General features: G+C 38.2%; 1 protein-coding gene across 1 annotated transcript in view; it reads right to left on the bottom strand.

The window, feature by feature from the left end:
- Positions 1–9,323, bottom strand: part of LOC122140944 (GTPase IMAP family member 9-like) — a 23,647-nt gene extending 14,324 nt beyond the window's left edge. Inside the window, exon 1 of the mRNA XM_042746495.1 lies at positions 9,231–9,323. Coding sequence (XP_042602429.1) covers positions 9,231–9,323 — 93 coding nt within the window. The remainder of the gene's footprint in view (positions 1–9,230) is intronic.
- Positions 9,324–20,167: the final 10,844 nt, after the last annotated feature.

Below are 20,167 nucleotides of genomic sequence, written 5' to 3'. Positions count from 1 at the left end.
AAGGCCTTTTTTTATTGGTTTTTTCTCTCCAGGTAAGAGGCATAATCAAAAATCAAAGTGGTTAGCATTTTGAAAAATCAAGAATAAATAACAGAGTTAATAAAATTTTTGTAAATGTGGACTCGTTTTTCTCATTTCCGCTCTGCAAATGGAACCTGAAGATTATTCTTATTCATAAACCAAGAATGAACCGAATGAAAACATTTTATATATATATATATATAATGACTGTTAAAACAATAGCATGCATAAGAGCTTTTTGGGTAAAGGTTTATTTTTTTTATTTTTTGATTGAGTAGACGTATCCAAGACCTATCCTATTTTTAATGGCTTTTAAGGATGTATAATGTATATTATAATGTTTGTTGTTTTAACCCGTCTTCCTTCATTTTTACAATTACATTCAGTTCGCAATCCCGTCCCTTTGCGCACTGGCGGTAGTTTCGCGAATGATTTTAAACACGCGAAGATTTGCAGTTAACGCGCGGACCTGCCGGCGGCGGTACGAGCAGCTGAGTAGTACCATTTTGGTTGTTACCATCTGTACATCCCAGAAACTTTTCCAACAAACAAAAAACAAGTCTCTTGAAAGTATTTTATAACAAGTTAAGTAAATATATGGGAGTTGGGGAAAATGGCTACTAATGACCATGTCGAAAACACAGATCGCTCAAATGCGGCCAAGAGATCCACTTTTTTGCAGAGTTTGGCTCTAACCCTTAATCAAAACACACTGATGAAGCTATCTGGGGGCTGACATCCGAAACTGAAAAAAATGCTGCCTTCGGAGGACACATTCCAAGGTAGGAAGGCATCAAGGCACGTCCGCATTTAATTTAGCTGTTCAGTTCTGTCTCCTGAAGATTGCCTTGATCCCACAGTCTGTGCTTTCCATTTCTGTGACAGTTAAGCCAAAAAATAAAGATTGTGTGTAAAATGTAGTTTGATCAAAGTCTTCCACTTTTGGACTTACATTTACAGCGAGGAAATCAATATATTGCAGTAATTAAATATCCACTTAGTTATCACCCAAAGTGTCTCTATATTTTGCTGTAGGATCATTAAACCATTACTCTGCCTCAGAAGCCTGTACAAAATCAATTTCATGAAGTGCCTTCAAAACGCTGTCTGCAAATTCATTGCCTGATACGGCAGCGAGGCAGCAAGTCACCTGCCTAAGTTTTTTGGATGCAGCCAATGTCTTCCAGGATCATTAGAAAATCACAGGTAGGTGAGGTTGATCAGGGGTTGGAGCTAAACTCTGCAAGCGCATTGGCCCTCCAGGGTAAGATTTGAGGAACCCTGATGTAGAGCATGAAAACATAAGAACTTAAAAATACAGGTATTACGATAGGCAGCTCCCTGAAGTAAAGTGTGTGTTTTTTTCCATCCATGTGCACCTGTCTCAGTCCAACACGTCCACATTTCACGGCATCCAAGCTGTGAAACTGCAAAAAGCAGTTTGTTTTCAACTATGATGCAAAGGTGCAAGTCACATTTGCTGCACTTCATGCGGACGATCCATTTGCACCCAGTGTATTTGCACTTTCCTTTCTTCTTCACCATGACAGGCCAACTCTGTACTCTTCCTATTGCCCTTTCCATAAAATATTGCTGTATTCATTTTCTGAAAAGAAGACATAATTTTGTTATTTATACATAAATACAACTGGGATCATTTTATTGATGCTACTATCTATTAAAAATCCCAGTGGGGAAATACATTACTGCAATTCCACTGTGGTACAGTCTATTTTTCAATAGAGGTACAGAGTTGCCATATGGCACCTTTGATATTTTCTTAATTTACAGTAAAACTATGTTAGACAAAATTGATTTGTGAATGAAAATATCTAATTTACTTACCAAAGATTTTGCAAAAAATCCCCTTGAAAAAAAGATGTTTAGAAATTAGGTTAATAGAGCAATTTCTGGAGCACTTCAACAGGTGTATTCTATGAGGGGTGACAGAAGGAAAAGGAGTTGTTGTTGTGAGTTTTGGGTGGTGTGAGTTGGAGACATTGCCATCATGGGCTACTTTTAGGCCTACCCGTTGTTGGAACTACCCAGTATTGCCAATTAGTATTGCTGATTGTGTTTTGATGGTTCCAGGAATAACAAGGAAGAAGTGAGGCTTCGGTAAATTAGAAATTTGTTCCCAAGTAGAGTGATCGGGAGCTCTTCGGTCAATGTATTTTATTGAAGTTTTGCGGGCCACATATAAGGAAGCAGCACAACTGAGTTTGTGGGGTGTGAGGAGGTGAGGTAAACGAAAATTACGTGTGGGGTGTCTGTGAGCCCATCGGCCAAACAACAGATTTAATAAATTTTATTTGGGATTGCTGAGACAGACGACTGAGAATGGCGTGGCTTGCGGCGAATTCTAAGTTAAACATCATAGGATGTAGTAATATTTGTGGTGGAGCCATCCTGCACCAGGGGCAATGTTTTGCCTTAGATGTGTTTTTTCAAGGTCCGGCAAAGACTCCCTACACCAGGTTTATGTACACATTTCACCTCAAAACTGTGGACATGCTAGTGAGGGGGGAGGGGTTTTTTTCTGACTGGGCAATGGCGACTAATACATTTTCAGGGGCCCGACACTACTTATGGCAACTATTGGAGAGGCAGGTACCGTTAGGTACCCACAGTCACGCTAAACCGACACGGCCCAGCATTCTCCCCAATGTGTCCCCCACCGCTTCCACACAGTGTGTACCCCAACTCTCCATATTAACACCAGAGTCTCAGTCCATACTCTCGCCGCACCCCACTCTCTTGCTTGTTTGTATGTGGGGCTCAGCCTGACAGGATTTTTCTACGTGGCAAGCGCGCCCTCTTGGCCAATTTTTGTGTGGTAGTTTTATTTGTTTTTGCTGCTTTTGTGTTGTTCTGTAGTTGTGGTTTTTTTTGCACTGTTCTAGGACACCTTTTTTGTTGGGCTGTGTCACTAAAAAGATAGCCCGGAGACCAATCACAGCTTCTGCCTAATCGCTCTAGGTGTTTGTATGGCCTGTGCGATTCTAATTCAATGTTAAGTTGTGCAAGCCCGAAGGACACCTCCGCCAGATCCAGCTCTAAACTCTGTTTACAACCGAGGGCTATGTGTGTAGTAGTTCTCCCTCACACATTTTCCAATAGGAAAGACATATATTCTCATCAAAATGGTCTCTCTTTTTGTCTTATTATTCTAGAAAATCCTTCTTTGATGAACACCATGTACCTGCAGGTCATTGTGTATGTTGTTACTTGTTTCTTGGTTTATTGTCTTTTGTGTATCGGTAATATGTTTAAATGTATGCTTATGATAGAACCACCCCTCATTTCATGTAATCTTACCTATGTGCAGGGTTCGGATTTTGCCGGGTGGGCTGGCAGACATCTGGCATGGATAGCTAGACCCTCTGGTTATAGCTCTCCTTCCTCTGCTGAAATAACTGGGTTATCCCCAGGTGCGGGATAACAAACATCATGCACACATTTGCTCGGACGTTTAGCCCGCTCTTGGAATCAAAGTGTTATTTTGCCGATAGCACAGCGGGTCTTGGACATCCAGATCTTGTGATGCAAATGATTTGGATTTGCGATTTACATACGCTCTGACAGTATCGTCTTTTTTTTTCGTGAATTCAAAATGCTGTTATTCATAGTTTCAGGCTCTGACATTTGCTGCAGAGGTTCTGTAATCCTGACAACTTGATTTGCGATGAGCCGGAACAGGGGGGGCTCGGTGGGTGGACTAGGTTGCGGGGGGGGAGGTGGGGGGGGAGGGGCGAGGTGAAGGGACAGGTACGTTCGTGCAGAATCGCACGGCTATGGATTGGACTTGGTTTGTGGTGGGGGGGGGACATGATAACCCATGTGAGGTTCACGTGGGGGGGGGGGGGTGTGTGCTGCTGCATGCTAGGGTTGGGGGGGCCCCGCTCGTGGACGGGGTGCTCTGGCGCATCTGAAACTGAAAAATGCTTGGGCGTTCGGGAGGACGCATTCAAAGTGTAGGGGAAGCATCAAGGCACGTCCCGAATTCAATGTTAGCTTTCAGTTCCTGTCTCCTGAGATGCAGATGTCTCATGGCATCTGGCTTGATTTCTGAAGATAAGCGGAATAGATGTATCTTCACCGGTGCGATGATGCCGTTGAGGAGAGAGGGGGTGGGTGATCCCACAATCCTGTGTGTTCCATTCTGTGACAGTTAAAGACAAAAAATAAAGATGGGCGTCTAAAAGTTGCGGTCGGGTCACGTGGCCAGTTTTTTGTGTGTAAATGTAGTTTTTTGATCAACGTTTCCCACTTTTGATGTCATTTTCTAGCAAGAAATTAACTATTGCAGTAATGAAATATCCACCTAGTTATCACAAAGCTCTCTATATTTTTGCTGTAGATCATTAAACCATACTTCAGCCTCAGAAGGCTCTGTACAAAAATCAGTTTCATTGAGGTGCCTTTGTGCAAAAACCTGTCTGCAATAGTCCAATGCCTGGGGGGGTGTTTTTTGGCAAGACAGCGAGGCAGCTCGCATGTCAGCTGCCTAAGTTTGTCACGGCTTGACGTGAGGGGCGGCGGAGCCCGCCAGATGCTGAATCAAATGTGATTCGCGATACACGATACGCCATTGGGAGCGCTTCGAAACAGTGACAATCATTTGCGACGCAATGGTTTAACTGATTCTGAGTTTGCTCAAAAAGCTCCGTTGTGTGTTTCTTGGCTCGCTTTCTCTATGTAATTTGTTGTTTGAATAACCGTGGGAACATTAAATCGTTACAATGGCCATAGGCCTAACGTAGGCTTACATGATGTTTTTTTATTAAACTGATGAATCACACTAACAATATCTTTTGCTCGTAGTATTAAAAAACATTGGTTACAATAAAATGACTTTTCATATAAGCAAGCCCCCCTTCTGTTTTTTTTGATGCCCAAATCGCACCCTGCCTATGTGTAATCATATCATGTTTAGATATCTATGAATTCGTATTCTGATTATTTACAATGAGAGTGTATATTATATGTTTTACTACCATATTATGTGTTCTAAGAATTCCTTTAGTCATTTTTGCATCAACCCCCCCCACTTGAGTTCCCATTTTGCAAACTGCCATGTTCTCAGAACAAAAAGGTCGTAAAACTCTCTCCCATACTTCCACCCCTCCCGCTGGGGAATTTCAGCCTTTCTCATTGGACACACGCCGGTGGTGCCTGGTCATAGGCGTGAACCGTCTCAGACTTTAAAAAGGCTCAGACACAGTTCCGCCTTCTCTTTCCTTTCTTCTGCTAAGAGTATATGAGCTAGAACTCTCTTGGACCCCTAAGTCTGCGCCAGGCCTTGTACCTTGACTTTCCATTGACCAAAGATATCTAGGATCTCAGCTGACGCCTCTCTTAGCTATTTTTTCACTTTCCAATGGGAAGAAACTCCCAATCACCACTGAGTCAGGACATCGTTGGAATTCATCACATCCTTCAAACCTGGAAGAAACGTGATCACAACTCCTACACCACTGAACCTCCAAACCATCAAGACTTTTGCATCCAGATTCTCGTTCCAGGCCAAGGAAATGCAAGTATCATACATTTACTAAACAAAACAGAGTTTTAGTATAAGCGATAGACCCTGTTAAAACAGTGCTGATGGTTTTACTCAGGTGATTAACTGACTCTTTTAACATCATCATCCTCTTTTCCTCATGATATCATCAACCAAAAAACATCATCCCCCCCCCCCCCATTAGTGATTGAATGTATGTTTGTTTGTTTGTTAGACTAGTTTGCGTTAGTTTAGTGTTTAGTTAATAAAACTTTGTGCACAAATTATATGAGTTTCTGATTCTGCCTTGTACATTAATTTCCCTTCACGATTTTGATCCTCGCTACATATATATATACAGTACCAGTGCCCTCCATAAGTATTGGAACAGTAAAGACAAAATTGTTTCTGTTTGCTGTGGAGTCAAGAAATCTGTAATATGATTTAAAGATGAATATGAGAAAAAAACTACTACAGAATGTCACATTTTTATTATTGGTTGATTCAACCACAAAGATGTTTTAACAACAGCTAAGAAGATCAGCACTTTTTAGAGTTTCATCCCTCTATCTGATGTGAGCATAAGTATTGGAACAGTTGCCTCACAGGTCTTTCTAAGTGTTCAGCATGTGTCCTGTTTGCATTGATTCTTCAGATATTAAAAGCCATTGGTAATGTGTATTATCAGTTATATCCATTGCTTCTGCTTCTAAGACTTGCATTTTGATGATGCACACACAAACAAGGATGAAGACGAGAAATCCGACTCTGAAAGAAAAAGCAGCAATTGGATGCTAAAACGAAAAGAGGAAGTCATTAGAACTATAGGAAAAACAAGGGCATGGTGACAAATCAAGAGTTTGGAAACTACTGGCGACAATCAGCAAACCAACGACGACCTGATCGGCTGAGAAAAACAACAGTAGTTGATGACGGACAAATCATAAAAGCTGTGAAAATGAACCCTAAAATACATGTCTGTAAAATCACCAACAACCTCCAGAAAGCTGGGTGATGCTCTGTCAATCTACAGTCCCCTAAGAGAATTTGACACAGAATTACAGAAGCTACAAAGCAGATGCAAAACATCTGATCAGCACCAAAAATTAGAAAGGCGAGATTCTTCACAAATGTGAGCCAGTAGAGTTTTGGAACTGAGTGATGGACCGATGAGACAAGATTAACCTTTATCTAAGTGATTGGAAAAGCAAAAGTATGGAGAAAAAATTTTAACTGCAAATGATCCGAAGCATACAAGCTCATCTGTAAAGCTTGGTGGAGGTGGTCTCATGCATTCCTGGGCAGGAATGGCTGTCTCTAGAATAGGCAGCACCTCTTCATTTTAATGATGACTTAATGTATGGGCCCTGGCCAGTAGTATGCAGAATAAATTTGGAAGGGTACACAAAAATCATCTTGGCTACCAATATTCAAGAAAATGCCACCAAACTCATTAGAAAGCACTTCATATTGGATAAGGACAATAACCCAAAACACCCTGCCAGTTCAGTCAAGGACTTTATCAGGGCAAAGAAATGTAAAGTCTTAGATTGCCCAAATCAATCTCCAGATTTTCTATACGTATCTGATTGAACATTAATTTCCACCCGCTGAGAGAGACTGAAGACAGAAACTCCCCAAAACAAGCAACAGTTGGAATTGGCTGCATTAAAGGCTGGAGAAAAAGCATTTCAAAGCATAAGACCCAAGAGTCTGGTGATGTCTATGGGTTGCAGACTCACTGCTCTGATGCATGCAATCTTTCCTGATTCCAAGCCTTCAGCTCTACCCCGGGCCGAGGCCCTAGCAATTAAGTTAGGTATGTAAAACTTAGGCCTTTGGCCGGTAAGGGGTACTGTCAAAGACAGCCTCCCGTCTAAAAACGTCCCAGGGGCACTTTCCATGGAAATGGTAGAGTTGGTACGTATTGTTCGCTATGATTCTGGCCTGCACTCCCCTCAGCATGGCGCGTGGGTAACTACTATTCCCCATAGCAAATCCTACCTAGGACCAGTTTGAAGTTCCCTTGAAATTGAAAAGTCTCAGGTTACGAATATTAACATGGTTCCCTGATTAGGGAACGAGACACTACGTCATATAGCTTCCTGCCATGCTTCGGACGGCAAGCTTCAGGACGAAGAAGTGACTAATGACATGTTATCCGGTGCCTGTTTATAGAGGACGCAGTGTCTCGTTCCCTACTCAGGGAACATTGGTTACATTTGTAACCTGAGACGGTTTCTTGAGCCTTGTCAAATATGGGGGGCTCTCAGGTTTGGTTCAACTAGGCTACACAATCATGGGGGAAGACTGCTGCATTTCTGGGGGCCACAGTTGTCCAGAAGACAATCATGGACACCCTTCACAAGGAGGGTGAGCCACATAACATTCATTGCCAAAGAAGCTGGCTGTTCACAGAGTGCTGTATCCGAAGCATGTTAACAGAAGGTTGAGGTGGAAGGAAAAAGTGTGGAAGAAAAAGATACACACCAACCAAGAGAACTGCAGCCTTATGAGGATTATCAAGCAAAAATCGATTCAAGAATTTGAGTGAACTTCACAAGGAATGGACTGGATGCTGGGGTCAGAAGCATACAAGAGCCACCACACAGACTGGCTACAGTTGTCGTATTCCTCTTGTTAGCCACTCCTGACCACAGACAAGTCAGAGAGGCGTCTTACCTGGGCTAAGGACGAAAGAACTGGACTGTTGCCCAGCTGGTCCAAAGTCCTCTTTTCAGAGATGAGAAAGTTTTTTATTTCATTTGGAAACCAAGGTCCTAGAGTCTTGGAGGAAGGGTGGAGCAAGCTCTCATAGCCCAATGTTGCTTGAATGTCCAGTGTTAAGTTTCCACATCTGTGATGATTTGGGTGCAATGTCATCTGCTGGTATTGGTCACTGTGTTTTTTGAAAAACACAGTCACTGCACCCATTTACCAAGATTTGTGGAGCACTTACATGCTTCCCTTCTGCTGACCAGATTTTTGAAGATACTGATTTCTCATTTCCCAGCAGGATTTGGCACCTGCCCACATGCCGCTAAAAGCACCAAAAGTTGGGTAAATAACCATGGTGTTTGTGTGCTTGACTGGCCAGCAAACTCACCACACCTGAACCCATAGAGAATCTATGGCTATTGTCAATTAGAAAAAAGAGAAACAAGAGACCCAACAAAATGCTGTCCTGTCAAACGAAATCCTGGGCTTCCATACCACCTCAGCAGTGCCACAAACTGATCACCTCCATGCCACGGTCCGAATTGAGCAGTAATTAAAGCAAAAAGGATCCCCTACGCAAGTATTGAGTACATGTACAGTAAATGAACATACTTTCCAGAAGGCCACATACAATTCACTTAAAAATGTTTTTTTTTTTTTATTGGTCTTATGAAGTTATTCTCATTTTGTTGAGATATGTGAATTGGTGGTTTTTGTTAAATGTAAGCAAATCATCACAATAAAAAAGAGACCAAAGACTTCAACTACTTCAGTCATGTGTGCAAGTGAATTTTTTAATACACAAGTTTCACAATTTGAGCTGAATTACTGAAATAAATGAACTTTTCCACGACATTCTAATTTATTGAGAAGCACCTGTAAATATTTTATAGGACTGGTTATGTTCCTTTGTGCTTTAAAGTAACCCAGTGCTTTCATTGTGATTTAAACATGACTCTTTGGACAATGTAAAACCTACTGGAGTCACCCAAGCTGAAGCAGCCATTCCTTCCAACTCAACAGCTACATCTACCTCCATGGGCTTGTCCTCATCTACTTTTACAGTTACCGCTGCCTCCATGGAGTCATCCACCTCTGCTGTTCCCTCTGCCTCCCATGGACTCTAACGATCCAACCGTTTTCCTCTGTACACAGCAAAAATCTTCAGTGTTGAAATCCTAGTGTTGGTTACTTTTAGAGTAAAGTTTATAAAGTTGTGGGTGTTGAATTTTAGATGATTAACACTAACTAGTGTAAACAGCCCCCTCTGGACCGGTGTTAATACGCAGAGTTACCTTTATTAACACTGTTGAGTGTTAATAGTCACATCCGGGACATTTGCTCGTGTGCGCGCGCCTGACCCATCTGAAATATTTTTCACAGACGCCATTTTCGTTGCTCGCGATGCGGCACATATGAGGACGGAAAATGGCAAAATAAAGTGTATAATCTTACTCATAAAATGTGTTTTGTAATATCATATCGTTTTATAATGATATGTATTTGCTGTGTGCGCATAAACTTTTGCTCAACGACATTTCCTTTCACTCGCGATGCGGAACAGACGAGGACGTCAATTATTTTCTGTAAGGGGATTCTGAAAGTTAGTTAACTTAAGTGTTTTTATCTCATTTAAAATATGTGTTTAATAACATTATATTGATTTAATATATAATATAAGATATTTTCTTTCACTCACGATAGGGAGAAGACGGGGAATTTGGTTTTATCAAAGGAAAACACCATAAGTAAGTGTTTTACCTCGTTTACATGTATTTTATAAGATGATTTTACTTTATGACAATATTTAAATGTTGTGCGCGCCTATTATTTATGTATTTTATGTATTTCATAAAATAATATTTAATAATGATATTTGTATGCTGTGCATGCCTTGATGTGTCAATATATTGGATTTGTGTGATTTTTCCACACACACACACACACACACACACACACACACACACACATATATATATATATATATATATATGATATATATGTTATATATATATATATATATAATGTATGTATGTGTTTTTTCATATGTCATATATATTGATATATTTTTCTATATATTTGTAAATAACTTTTCAATATACTCAAACTCTCTATACTTCATGAGTTAAATTGTTCACCATTCAAAGTGAATTTGTGCCCTCACAAGACTTGGAGTATGACACATGGGTAGCATGAAATACAGATCACATATGATTTTTTGGTATGCTTGTACTGTAATTTATTTATCTGCTGTCCCGTTTATGCGCATTCATTTTGATAGACAGAGCCGCCGGACTTCTTTTTACAACAAAAATATATACTTTTTACAGTGAGTTTAATGCTTTTCCTTAAAGGGATAGTTCAAATTTTAATAATCATTTACTCACCCTTGAATGTGTCTTATGTCATATGTTTCTTTCTCAGACCACAAAAGGAGATTTTAAATGAAATGTCCCGAATATGCTTGCCCATATAATGTCAGTATATGGTGAATAACATCAAGCTTTTAAAATAGAAGCAAAAGTATAATAGAGTGGTCTTATGTATCATGTGATGTATATTCCAAGTTTTCTGCGGGTATTCAATAAGGTTTGGTGAGAAACATACTGAACTTTTTCATATTATTTAACAAACATCCTGCCTTGTTTGTTGATCTCTGTGCATGACTGTGTGTTCATGAGACTCTATTAGTTCAGTTCACTCTGAATTGCACACAAGTTCTGAAAAAAAAAAAAAAAATCAAGATTGATAAAAATGTGACTCCGGACTGGAGCTTCGGTTGTCATGACAGTCAAAATGACAGCTGACAGATGGACGTGATCACTTCCTGTTGCAATGAGCACAGCAGATATATTTACCTCAGAGAAAAAAGCACATAGATTGTATTTCATGCTATGTTTTTAATCTTGATTGTTCACAACTTGTGTGCTTTTCCTAGTTGAGTTAGATTGAATTGCTTTGCTAATAGATTCTCATGAACGCACATTCATGCACAGAGACCAACAGTCAGGTAAATAAATGATGACATAATTTTTATTTTTTGGGGCGAAATAACCCTTAAAACAAATTGTTCACCTGAATTGTTATTTACTTATACTCATGCCATTCCACAGACACCATGTAAGACATGTATGTCATGCAGGTTTGGAACCACATGAGGATAAAAAAAAATTATGACAATTTTTGGGCAAATGTTTTGATTAAACTATTATTGTATTGAAATTGATACTTGTCTCTGATATTTCACCTGTTAATAATATTTTTGATAAATGGATGTGAAATTGTTCTGTTTTTTTCTCCCCAATTTTACAGGAGCACTTTTGTGATGCTGCAGGTGGGAGTGGATTTCTTGCTTAGCTGCTTAGAACCACGTCTTGTCGTCCTGAAAAAAAGAAAGACACTACTCTCTCCAAGGAGGTCCAAACGCCATTGGCACAGACTTTGTTCAGTGATCAGTAACAAACATTCAGCCAGGGCCGTCCTTAGAGGGGTGCAACTGGTGCGGTCGCACCGGGCCCCGCACTTGAGGGGTAAACGGACTGAATGAGCCACCCACCCCGGGAACGCTCCCTATTTTGCACCGGGCCCCGCATCAAATAAGTACGGCCCAGCATTCGTGGTTGATGGTAATGAATGAGATGCTTTGGTTTAAGCAGATAAATGTAAGCACTATCCACCTTTTTCCTCAAAGTGGAAGTAAGCCTATGTGTGAGACTTCCGTTTCATTAGCCGGAGAATAACAACGTGCAGTAAACGGTAAAACTGTTTGCAGTACAAACAAGTGTGTTCTTAATATAGATAACAGATTAAAATAGTATGATAGGACACATCAATTGTCAATATCAAGCAGCAAAACAAAGCTATTTTGTATAGCTAAAAATAGCTGGACGCAAATGAGACTGGAAGCTACACCCATAGAATTTTAAAAATGGCGGCATCCATTTTTACGTCAGGAAAAAGGTGGATAAACCTAATGAAATCCAGAATACATATGGACCAAATAAGAATACGTATTTTGTGCCTTTACACTGATTTGCTTTGACATTATGTTTTAATTTTTGTAAGAACATGTTGTTTACATATATTGAAAACACTGAATGTGAAGACGTTTTGGTGCAGGGATAAAGTTAAATAAATAAATAAATGAATCCACAATCAATACATGTTTACATTTATTTATTGTCATAAATACATTCCAGGAGTGTTAAATTTGACTTGAATTGAGTTAATTGTACACTGGCTTTTTTGCTGTGCAGGAGAGTACTGGAGATAAAATATCAAGAGTTAAAATCTATCTTAAAGGTGTTAAGTTGTAACTCTTTACACTGGTGTTAGGGAAAAATCAACAAACATTGGTGTGGACCAGAGTTGTTTTTTAACTCTATACCTTGTACATATAACTCATTCATAGTGTTAAACAAGTAACTCTTTGAAGTGTGTTAATGTAACTCTGAAAAGATTGGGACAATATGCGCAGTTTTTCGGAGTTGATTTTAACTCTGCTAGAGTTGAATTAACACTTGCAATTTTGCTTTGTATATATGGAGGCATCTACCTCCACTTCTGATGTTAGTTCTGCCTCCATGGACTCTTTTTGAAAAGACTCTATGGACTCTACAGCCTTCAACTACACCAGCACAGCAGTGAGTGATACTAGATAATTTTTACTATTTTTTTCTTCACATTTTACAACGTAACTGTAATTGGTCTCACTATGCTCATTGTATGTGATCATTAGCAGTGGCAGTTGTTACTGATGCATTCAGTTTGTCACTGTACATTACTACAGTACAGGTGCATCTCAATAAACTAGAATGACGAGGAAAAGTTCATTTATTTCAGTAATTCAACTAAAATTGTGAAACTCGTGTATTAAATAAATTCAATGCACACAGACTGAAGTAGTTTAAGTCTTTTGTTTGATTTTGGCTCACATTTAACAAAAACCCACCAAATCACTATCTCAACAAATTAGAATACATCATAAGACCAAAAAAAAAAAAAAAAAAACCTTATTAGTGAATTGTTGGCCTTCTGGAAAGTATATTCATTTACTGTACATGTACTTAATACTTGGTAGGGGCTCCTTTTGCTTTAATTACTGCCTCAATTCAGCGTGGCATGGAGGTTGATCAGTTTGTGGCACTGCTGAGGTGTTATGGAAGCCCAGGTTTCTATGACAGTGGCCTTCAGCTCATCTGCATTTTTTGGTCTCATTTCTCATTTTACTCTTGACAATACCCCATAGCTTCTCTCTGGGGTTCAGGCTCTGGTGATTTTGCTGGCCAGTCAAGCACACCAACACCATGGTCATTTAACCAGCTTTTGGTGCTTTTGGCAGTGTAGGTAGGTGCTAAATTCTACTGGAAAATGAAATCAGAATCTTCAAAAAGCTGGTCAGCAGAAGGAAACATGAAATGCTCCAGAATTTCTTGGTAAACAGGTGCAGTGACTTTGGTTTTCAAAAAAGACAATGGACCAACACCAGCAGATGACATCGCACCCCAAATCATCACAGACTGTGGAAACTTAACACTGGACTTCTAGCAACTTGGGCTATGAGCTTCTCCACCCTTCCTCCAGACTCTAGGACCTTGGTTTCCAAATGAAATACAAAATTTGCTCTCATCTGAAAAGAGGACTTTGGACCACTGGGCAACAGTCCAGTTCTTCTTCTCCTTAGCCCAGGTAAGACGCCTCTGACGTTGTCTGTGGTTCAGAAGTGGCTTAACAAGAGGAATATGACAACCGTAGTCAAATTCCTTGACATATCTGTGGTGGCTCTTGAAAAGTCCATTCCTTGTGAAGTTCACTCAAATTCTTGAATCGATTTTGCTTGACAATCCTGATAAGGCTGCGGTTCTCTCAGTTGGTTGTGCATCTTTTTCTTCCACACTTTTTCTTTCCACTTAACTTTCTGTTAACAAGCTTGGATACAGCACTCTGTGAACAGCCAGCTTCTTTGGCAATGAATGTTTGTGGCTTACCCTCCTTGTGAAGGGTGTCAATGATTGTCTTCTGGACAACTGTCAGATCAGTAGTCTTCCCCATGAATGTGTAGCCTAGTGAATCAAACTGAGAGACCATTCTGAAGGCTCAGGAAACATTTGCAGGTGTTTTGAGTTGATTAGCTGATTGGCATGTCACCATATTCTAATTTGTTGAAATGGTGAAGTGGTGTGTTTTTGTTAAATGTGAGCCAAAAAATCATCACAATTAAAAGAACCAAAGGCTTAAACTACTTCAGTCTGTGTACACACTGAATTTATTTAATGCAGTTAAAAAAAAAATTATAGGTGATACTACACTGTAACATTTAATCCATTCCTGATAGCACTGCAGAAATTAAAACTGCCATTACTTCAATCTTCATTTTGATATGAGCTGTCAGACAGCTTTCAAATATGCTTATTCACCACACTTGAAACATTTGTCTTGATAAATGTTCAGTGTACTCGTTACACTCACTCTACGCTGGCAAATTCCTGTTCTTGTGACTATTGGAGCCTGTCCTCCCAAAAATAACCATGTAGGTCATTTTTGAAAGCACCTAATTACAACCTATATTTACACATTTGAAATTTATGTGCCCTCTTGCTGGCTTAAAAATAATGACATTGTCATGTTGCGTATGTTGTCATTCATGACATATGTCCATCATTTACCAATCAAATTGTTCATTTAAATGCAATGTGTGCACATAATTTGTTTTCACATAATGTACCACCCCCTAGTTGCAAGACAGATAACATCTGCATTCTTCTTCTGAATAGTATTGTTCATTCCACTTGTCTAAGCTTATCCAGAGGAACATACAAGGTGTTAGGGATGATAATATCATTCTGCATTGTTCATGGTGGGGTGGGACCCCTAGTGTTGGCTAGAAGGCTGTATTCACAGCTGTCAGGGATCCCTGCTCCACCTGTGAACATAGTAGAAGTTCATGACACTGAGCTGCATGACCAGCTGGACAAGGTAAGATATAGATTTGTCAGTTATACTGTTTTTGGTCTTTAAGATGTAAAAAAGTTGATTCTGTAATGTAATTAACACATTAAAGGGATAGTTCACCCAAAAATCAACATTATGTCATTAATGACTCACCCTCATGTCGTTCCAAACCCGTGAGACCTCCGTTCAAACGAGTCAATGTTTCGTTCGTTATCTGGCTCGGTTCAGTCAGTGTACTGTTTGAGTAAATGAATTACTCCGGGATATTGGTTTATTTGAACTCAGAGGGAGTGTCATCCATGTTAAAAAAGTTAACAGCTTAAGTCATTTGTGGATTAATGCTTATTGTTGACGCGAACCGTTTCAAACGATTCAGTTCGATTTGGTGAACTGGTTCAAGAAGATCCGGTTACATCGAGTGATTCATTCGCGAACCGGATGTGCTGTGAACGGCGCGCTCATAAACAGACCCGGGAGAGAAGTCAATGCTGAATAAAGTCGTAGTTTTTGATATTTTTTGGACCAAAATGTATTTTCGATGCTTCAAAAAATTCTAACGGACCCTCTGATGTCACATGGACTACTTTGAAGATGTTTTTATTACCTTTCTGGACGTGGACAGTATACCGTACATACATTCTCAATGGAGGGACAGAAAGCTCTCGGAACTAAATCTAAAATATCTTATACTATGTTCCGAAGATGAACGGAGGTCTCACGGGTTTGGAACGACATGAGGGTGAGTCATTAATCACATAATTTTGATTTTTGGGGTGAACTATCCCTTTAAACTCAAGGGCAAAATCACCTCTACGTATTGTTATATTTTTTGTTTTTGAAATGGGACGGGTGGGGGGGGGGGGGTGCTGTTGGTCTGTTGAGTAGATATAGATGGATGGTTTGTAAAATATGGACATATCAAACATTTATTTAAAATGTTCTGCCATGTTGAAATTCAAATTTGCACATCTAAAGGACATTTTTTGTAAAAACAACTACAATAACAATAGAGACCCTTGTGCCAACAAGTTATTGGTTGACTACATTAGCATGTACTTTCACTCAACAGTGACTAATATTTATACCAGATGTTACTGTCATGATGGTATGCTAAAACAAAGTAAAAAAAACTACCCCAATTTTTTTTTACACTTTTGTATGTTCATCACAGTCATTTATTGTACTACATCTGTCATTATGTATCTATTGTGGACATAAGGATAACAGTTCACATTGCCAGCAACAAAAGGTTATTTCTAATAAATCCTGTTCTCTTACTAACTTTTAGATCCAGTGGGCAGAAACCATTACAGAGGCACACACAGCCATGTTGGAGGTTTCACATGGTGCCACATGCAAGGTTTCAACCCTTAAAGAACGACAGGATCTTGTCAATGCAGCACTAACATACTATCTGGAGGGACGGATAGAGATGCCTCTCAAACAGTAAGATTACTTGTTTGATCAACCATTTTTTCTTAATATTAATAAAGGTGTTAAAATTAAAGGTAAAAACAACTTACATTTTAGGGGTCAAGTTTTCATAAATTTGTTACTTGTACACTTGTGTTGTATATAAAATATTGATAGAACTCTACCGATGATTAAGAAATGTTTGATTCTGACAACATATGTACTTGTCTGATTTAAAGACTTAAAGAAGGACTGGAGACATTGGGGTGCTAAATGGTATAAAGGAGCACTCTTCCATTATGGAGGAACTCTTTTGTGGTAGTCCACTCACCTTGTCAGCTGCCTCCTTGATGGACCTCTTCCCAGTACATTACTCCCCAAGAGGAACTTACAAGAGACCCTTGGAGGAGGTGGCAGTTAGTCACTGGCGGGATTGGATTATTGAAGTTGAAGGTTAGTCCATGTAAAATTTTACTTTTAGCACATAGTTTGGTAACACTTTATAATAACGTTCTGTTATAAGTCATTTATAAATTATTAGTTAATGATGAGCTAATCATTTACAAAACATGACTATACATTCATAAATGATTAATAAATAATAAGTTAACATCTTAGTAATGTTTTATTAATTCAGTTATAAGTCACTTATAAGTTATTGGTTAATGATGAACAAATCATTTTACAAAAACATGACTATATGTTCATAAATGATTAATAAGTGATATGCTAACAATTTACAAATGTGTTGTAAGTTATCTTAAAAAAAGTTCAAATCATGAAATAAATCCAACGGATCATTAGTAGATGGTTTATAAGTTATTAGTTGATACATTATTTATCACTTATAAATCATTGAAGTATTTATGTCAAAATTGTTTTGTATAATTATCTCAATAAACAATTGTTAATCATGAACAAAGATGATGAACAAACCATTAGTAAATGATCAGTATATGATTTATTGGTGAATTTGTTAGCTGGTCCGTGTTCAAAACCACAAACATGCAGGTATGTTTTTAAGAAGAGTAATTCATTTGTTTTGAAGTGGATAAACATTTATAAATGCCTTAGTCAGGTGATTCCAGTGGCTTGTGTTAAATCCTTTCACTCATCGGCACAGACTTGTGTTCTGTGTGGAGTGTGTGGATCTAGTGATGAAGTGAACCCCTTCCACTGAAGCTCACATCAGGTGCACAGAGTTAAAGACTCCATGTGTGTCAGAGAAGACTGTCTATACCCTCACCAGTCAGTACTTAGTACTCACTACAAAGTGTTCAACACCTGTTATAGATGATGTGTAAACGCATGAATAAATCATTTACAAAGCTTTCTTTCTGCATCCCTAATCTAAAGTGTAAACTATTCATCACTTCTAAATGTGTTACATATCGCTTGCAGATCTTCCTGTTACATGATCCATCTCATTCCATCACTTTACCCAAGCTTGAACTTAATTTTTTTTTTTTAAATAAATAAATGAACACTCTGTCAATATTTAATCAGCACTTAATTGTTTATTTTTTATTTTTGTTTCCCTTGGGACAGCTGCTCACCATAACATGAAAAAGCACCATAAACGTAGTCCATTATTTTGTGCATTTTATTCCAAGTCTTCAGAAGTCGTACGATACCACCGTGTGAGAAAAAGATTTGTTTGCCGTAATATAATCTTTATACATTAATAACAGTACATAGCTGCCGTCTCATCCGTTAAAAATCTTTCAAAATTGGCGCTCCTACACAACGACACTGGTTTGCGGCAGTGACGTCAAACCTCGCTCCTTATTGGCTGTCACTTGTGATTTGCGACCACCATAGATTGTTTGCGACATGCCGAATTGTGTTGAGTGAGATGCAGCGCAACGCTTTGAAGGATGGAAATGCAGATCAGGAGAATGTTTGTAGCGGTTAAACACTTAAATTTCATTCTGTAACTCACACATAATTGTGTTTTGCTGTCAGATCACTGGTAATGTAGCACACGCGTCGTTTTATCTGTGTTTTATACTGCTTTTTGTAATGTTTTAAATAAATTATTGTGACTAACGTACATTTATCTGCCTGTTACACTTTGTTTATTGTCAGAATGGTTATGTTTAAGATTATAGAGTGGAGTAGGGAGCCTAAAATTATATTTTTTATACAATAGTATATTAACTAAGATAATAGTCACGGTCAATATATCTATATTGCTTTTTTATTTTTGTGAAGTGGCTAAAACGTCATGTATAAGGGATGTGTTAGGGGCTCAAATATATCTATATAATAGTAAAATATATTTGCATAAAAAATATTTATAATTTAAATATCATATAAGGGATTTGTATAGATTTGTATATCCTGTAACTAAAAGACATACCACAACCCTTTGCATATGGCAAATACATGGTACATTTACAAACTGCAGTTTGTACATAATTTATAAAGATCTGCAAATGATATGTAACACATTTACAAGTGATGAATAGTTTACACTTTTAGATTAGGGGATGCAGAAAGTGTTATAAATGACTTGTGTACATATACAAATAATTGGAACAGGTAAGAAAGGTCTACAAATGATATGTAACACATTTACAAGTGATGAATAGTTTACACTTTAGATTAGGGGATGCAGAAAGCTTTGTAAATGATTTATTCATGCATTTACACATCATCTATAACAGGTGTTGAACACTTTGTAGTGTGTACTAAGTACTGACTGGTGAGGGTATAGACCGCTGTCTTCTCTGAAACACATGGAGTCTTTAACTCTGTGCACCTGATGTGAGCTTCAGTGGAAGGTGTTCACTTCATCACTAGATCCACACACTCCACACAGAACACAAGTCTGTGCTGATGAGTGAAAGGACTTAACGCATTCCAATCCCCTGACTTTAAGTCATTTTAAAATTGTTTATTCATTTGACAACTATTAATTTATTATTCTTAAAAAAAAATAGCTTTAGCATAATTGCATTTTCGTGGGTTTTAACCAAACCAACTTACAACCTTAACGATGCATCAAAATATGATATACTTATCGTTTACTAATGTTTTGATCATCATTTGTTCATGATTAACAATTGTTTATTGAGATAATGGTACATTGACATTTCAGTGATTAATAATATATTAACTAGTAACTTCATAACCATTTACTAAGGATCTGTTTGATCCTTTTATAATACGCTATTTTTTTAAAGATAACTTAAGACAGATTTGTAAATTGTTGTGGGCTTATAACTTAATAATCATTTATAAACGTATAGTCATGTTTTGTAAATTATTAGTTTATCATTATCTAATCACTTGTAAATAATTTATAACTGAATCTACAAAACATTCAAAAAAGTAACAATTTATGGAACATTTATGATACGTATAGTCATTTTTTGTAAACGATTAGTTAATCATTATCTTATTACTCGTAAATTACTTATAAAACTGAATCTACAAAACATTAATAATTAATTTACATATCACTTATTAATCATTTATGAACACATAGTCATGTTTCATAAATGATTAGTTCATTATTTACTAATCACTTGTAAATGACTTGTAACGGCATTTACA

The sequence above is a fragment of the Cyprinus carpio genome, chromosome A4, assembly GCF_018340385.1.
Source record: "Cyprinus carpio isolate SPL01 chromosome A4, ASM1834038v1, whole genome shotgun sequence".
Lineage (NCBI taxonomy): Eukaryota > Metazoa > Chordata > Actinopteri > Cypriniformes > Cyprinidae > Cyprinus > Cyprinus carpio.
The sequence above is the reverse complement of the archived record's forward strand: the minus strand, read 5'-3'. Positions and strand labels throughout refer to the sequence as shown.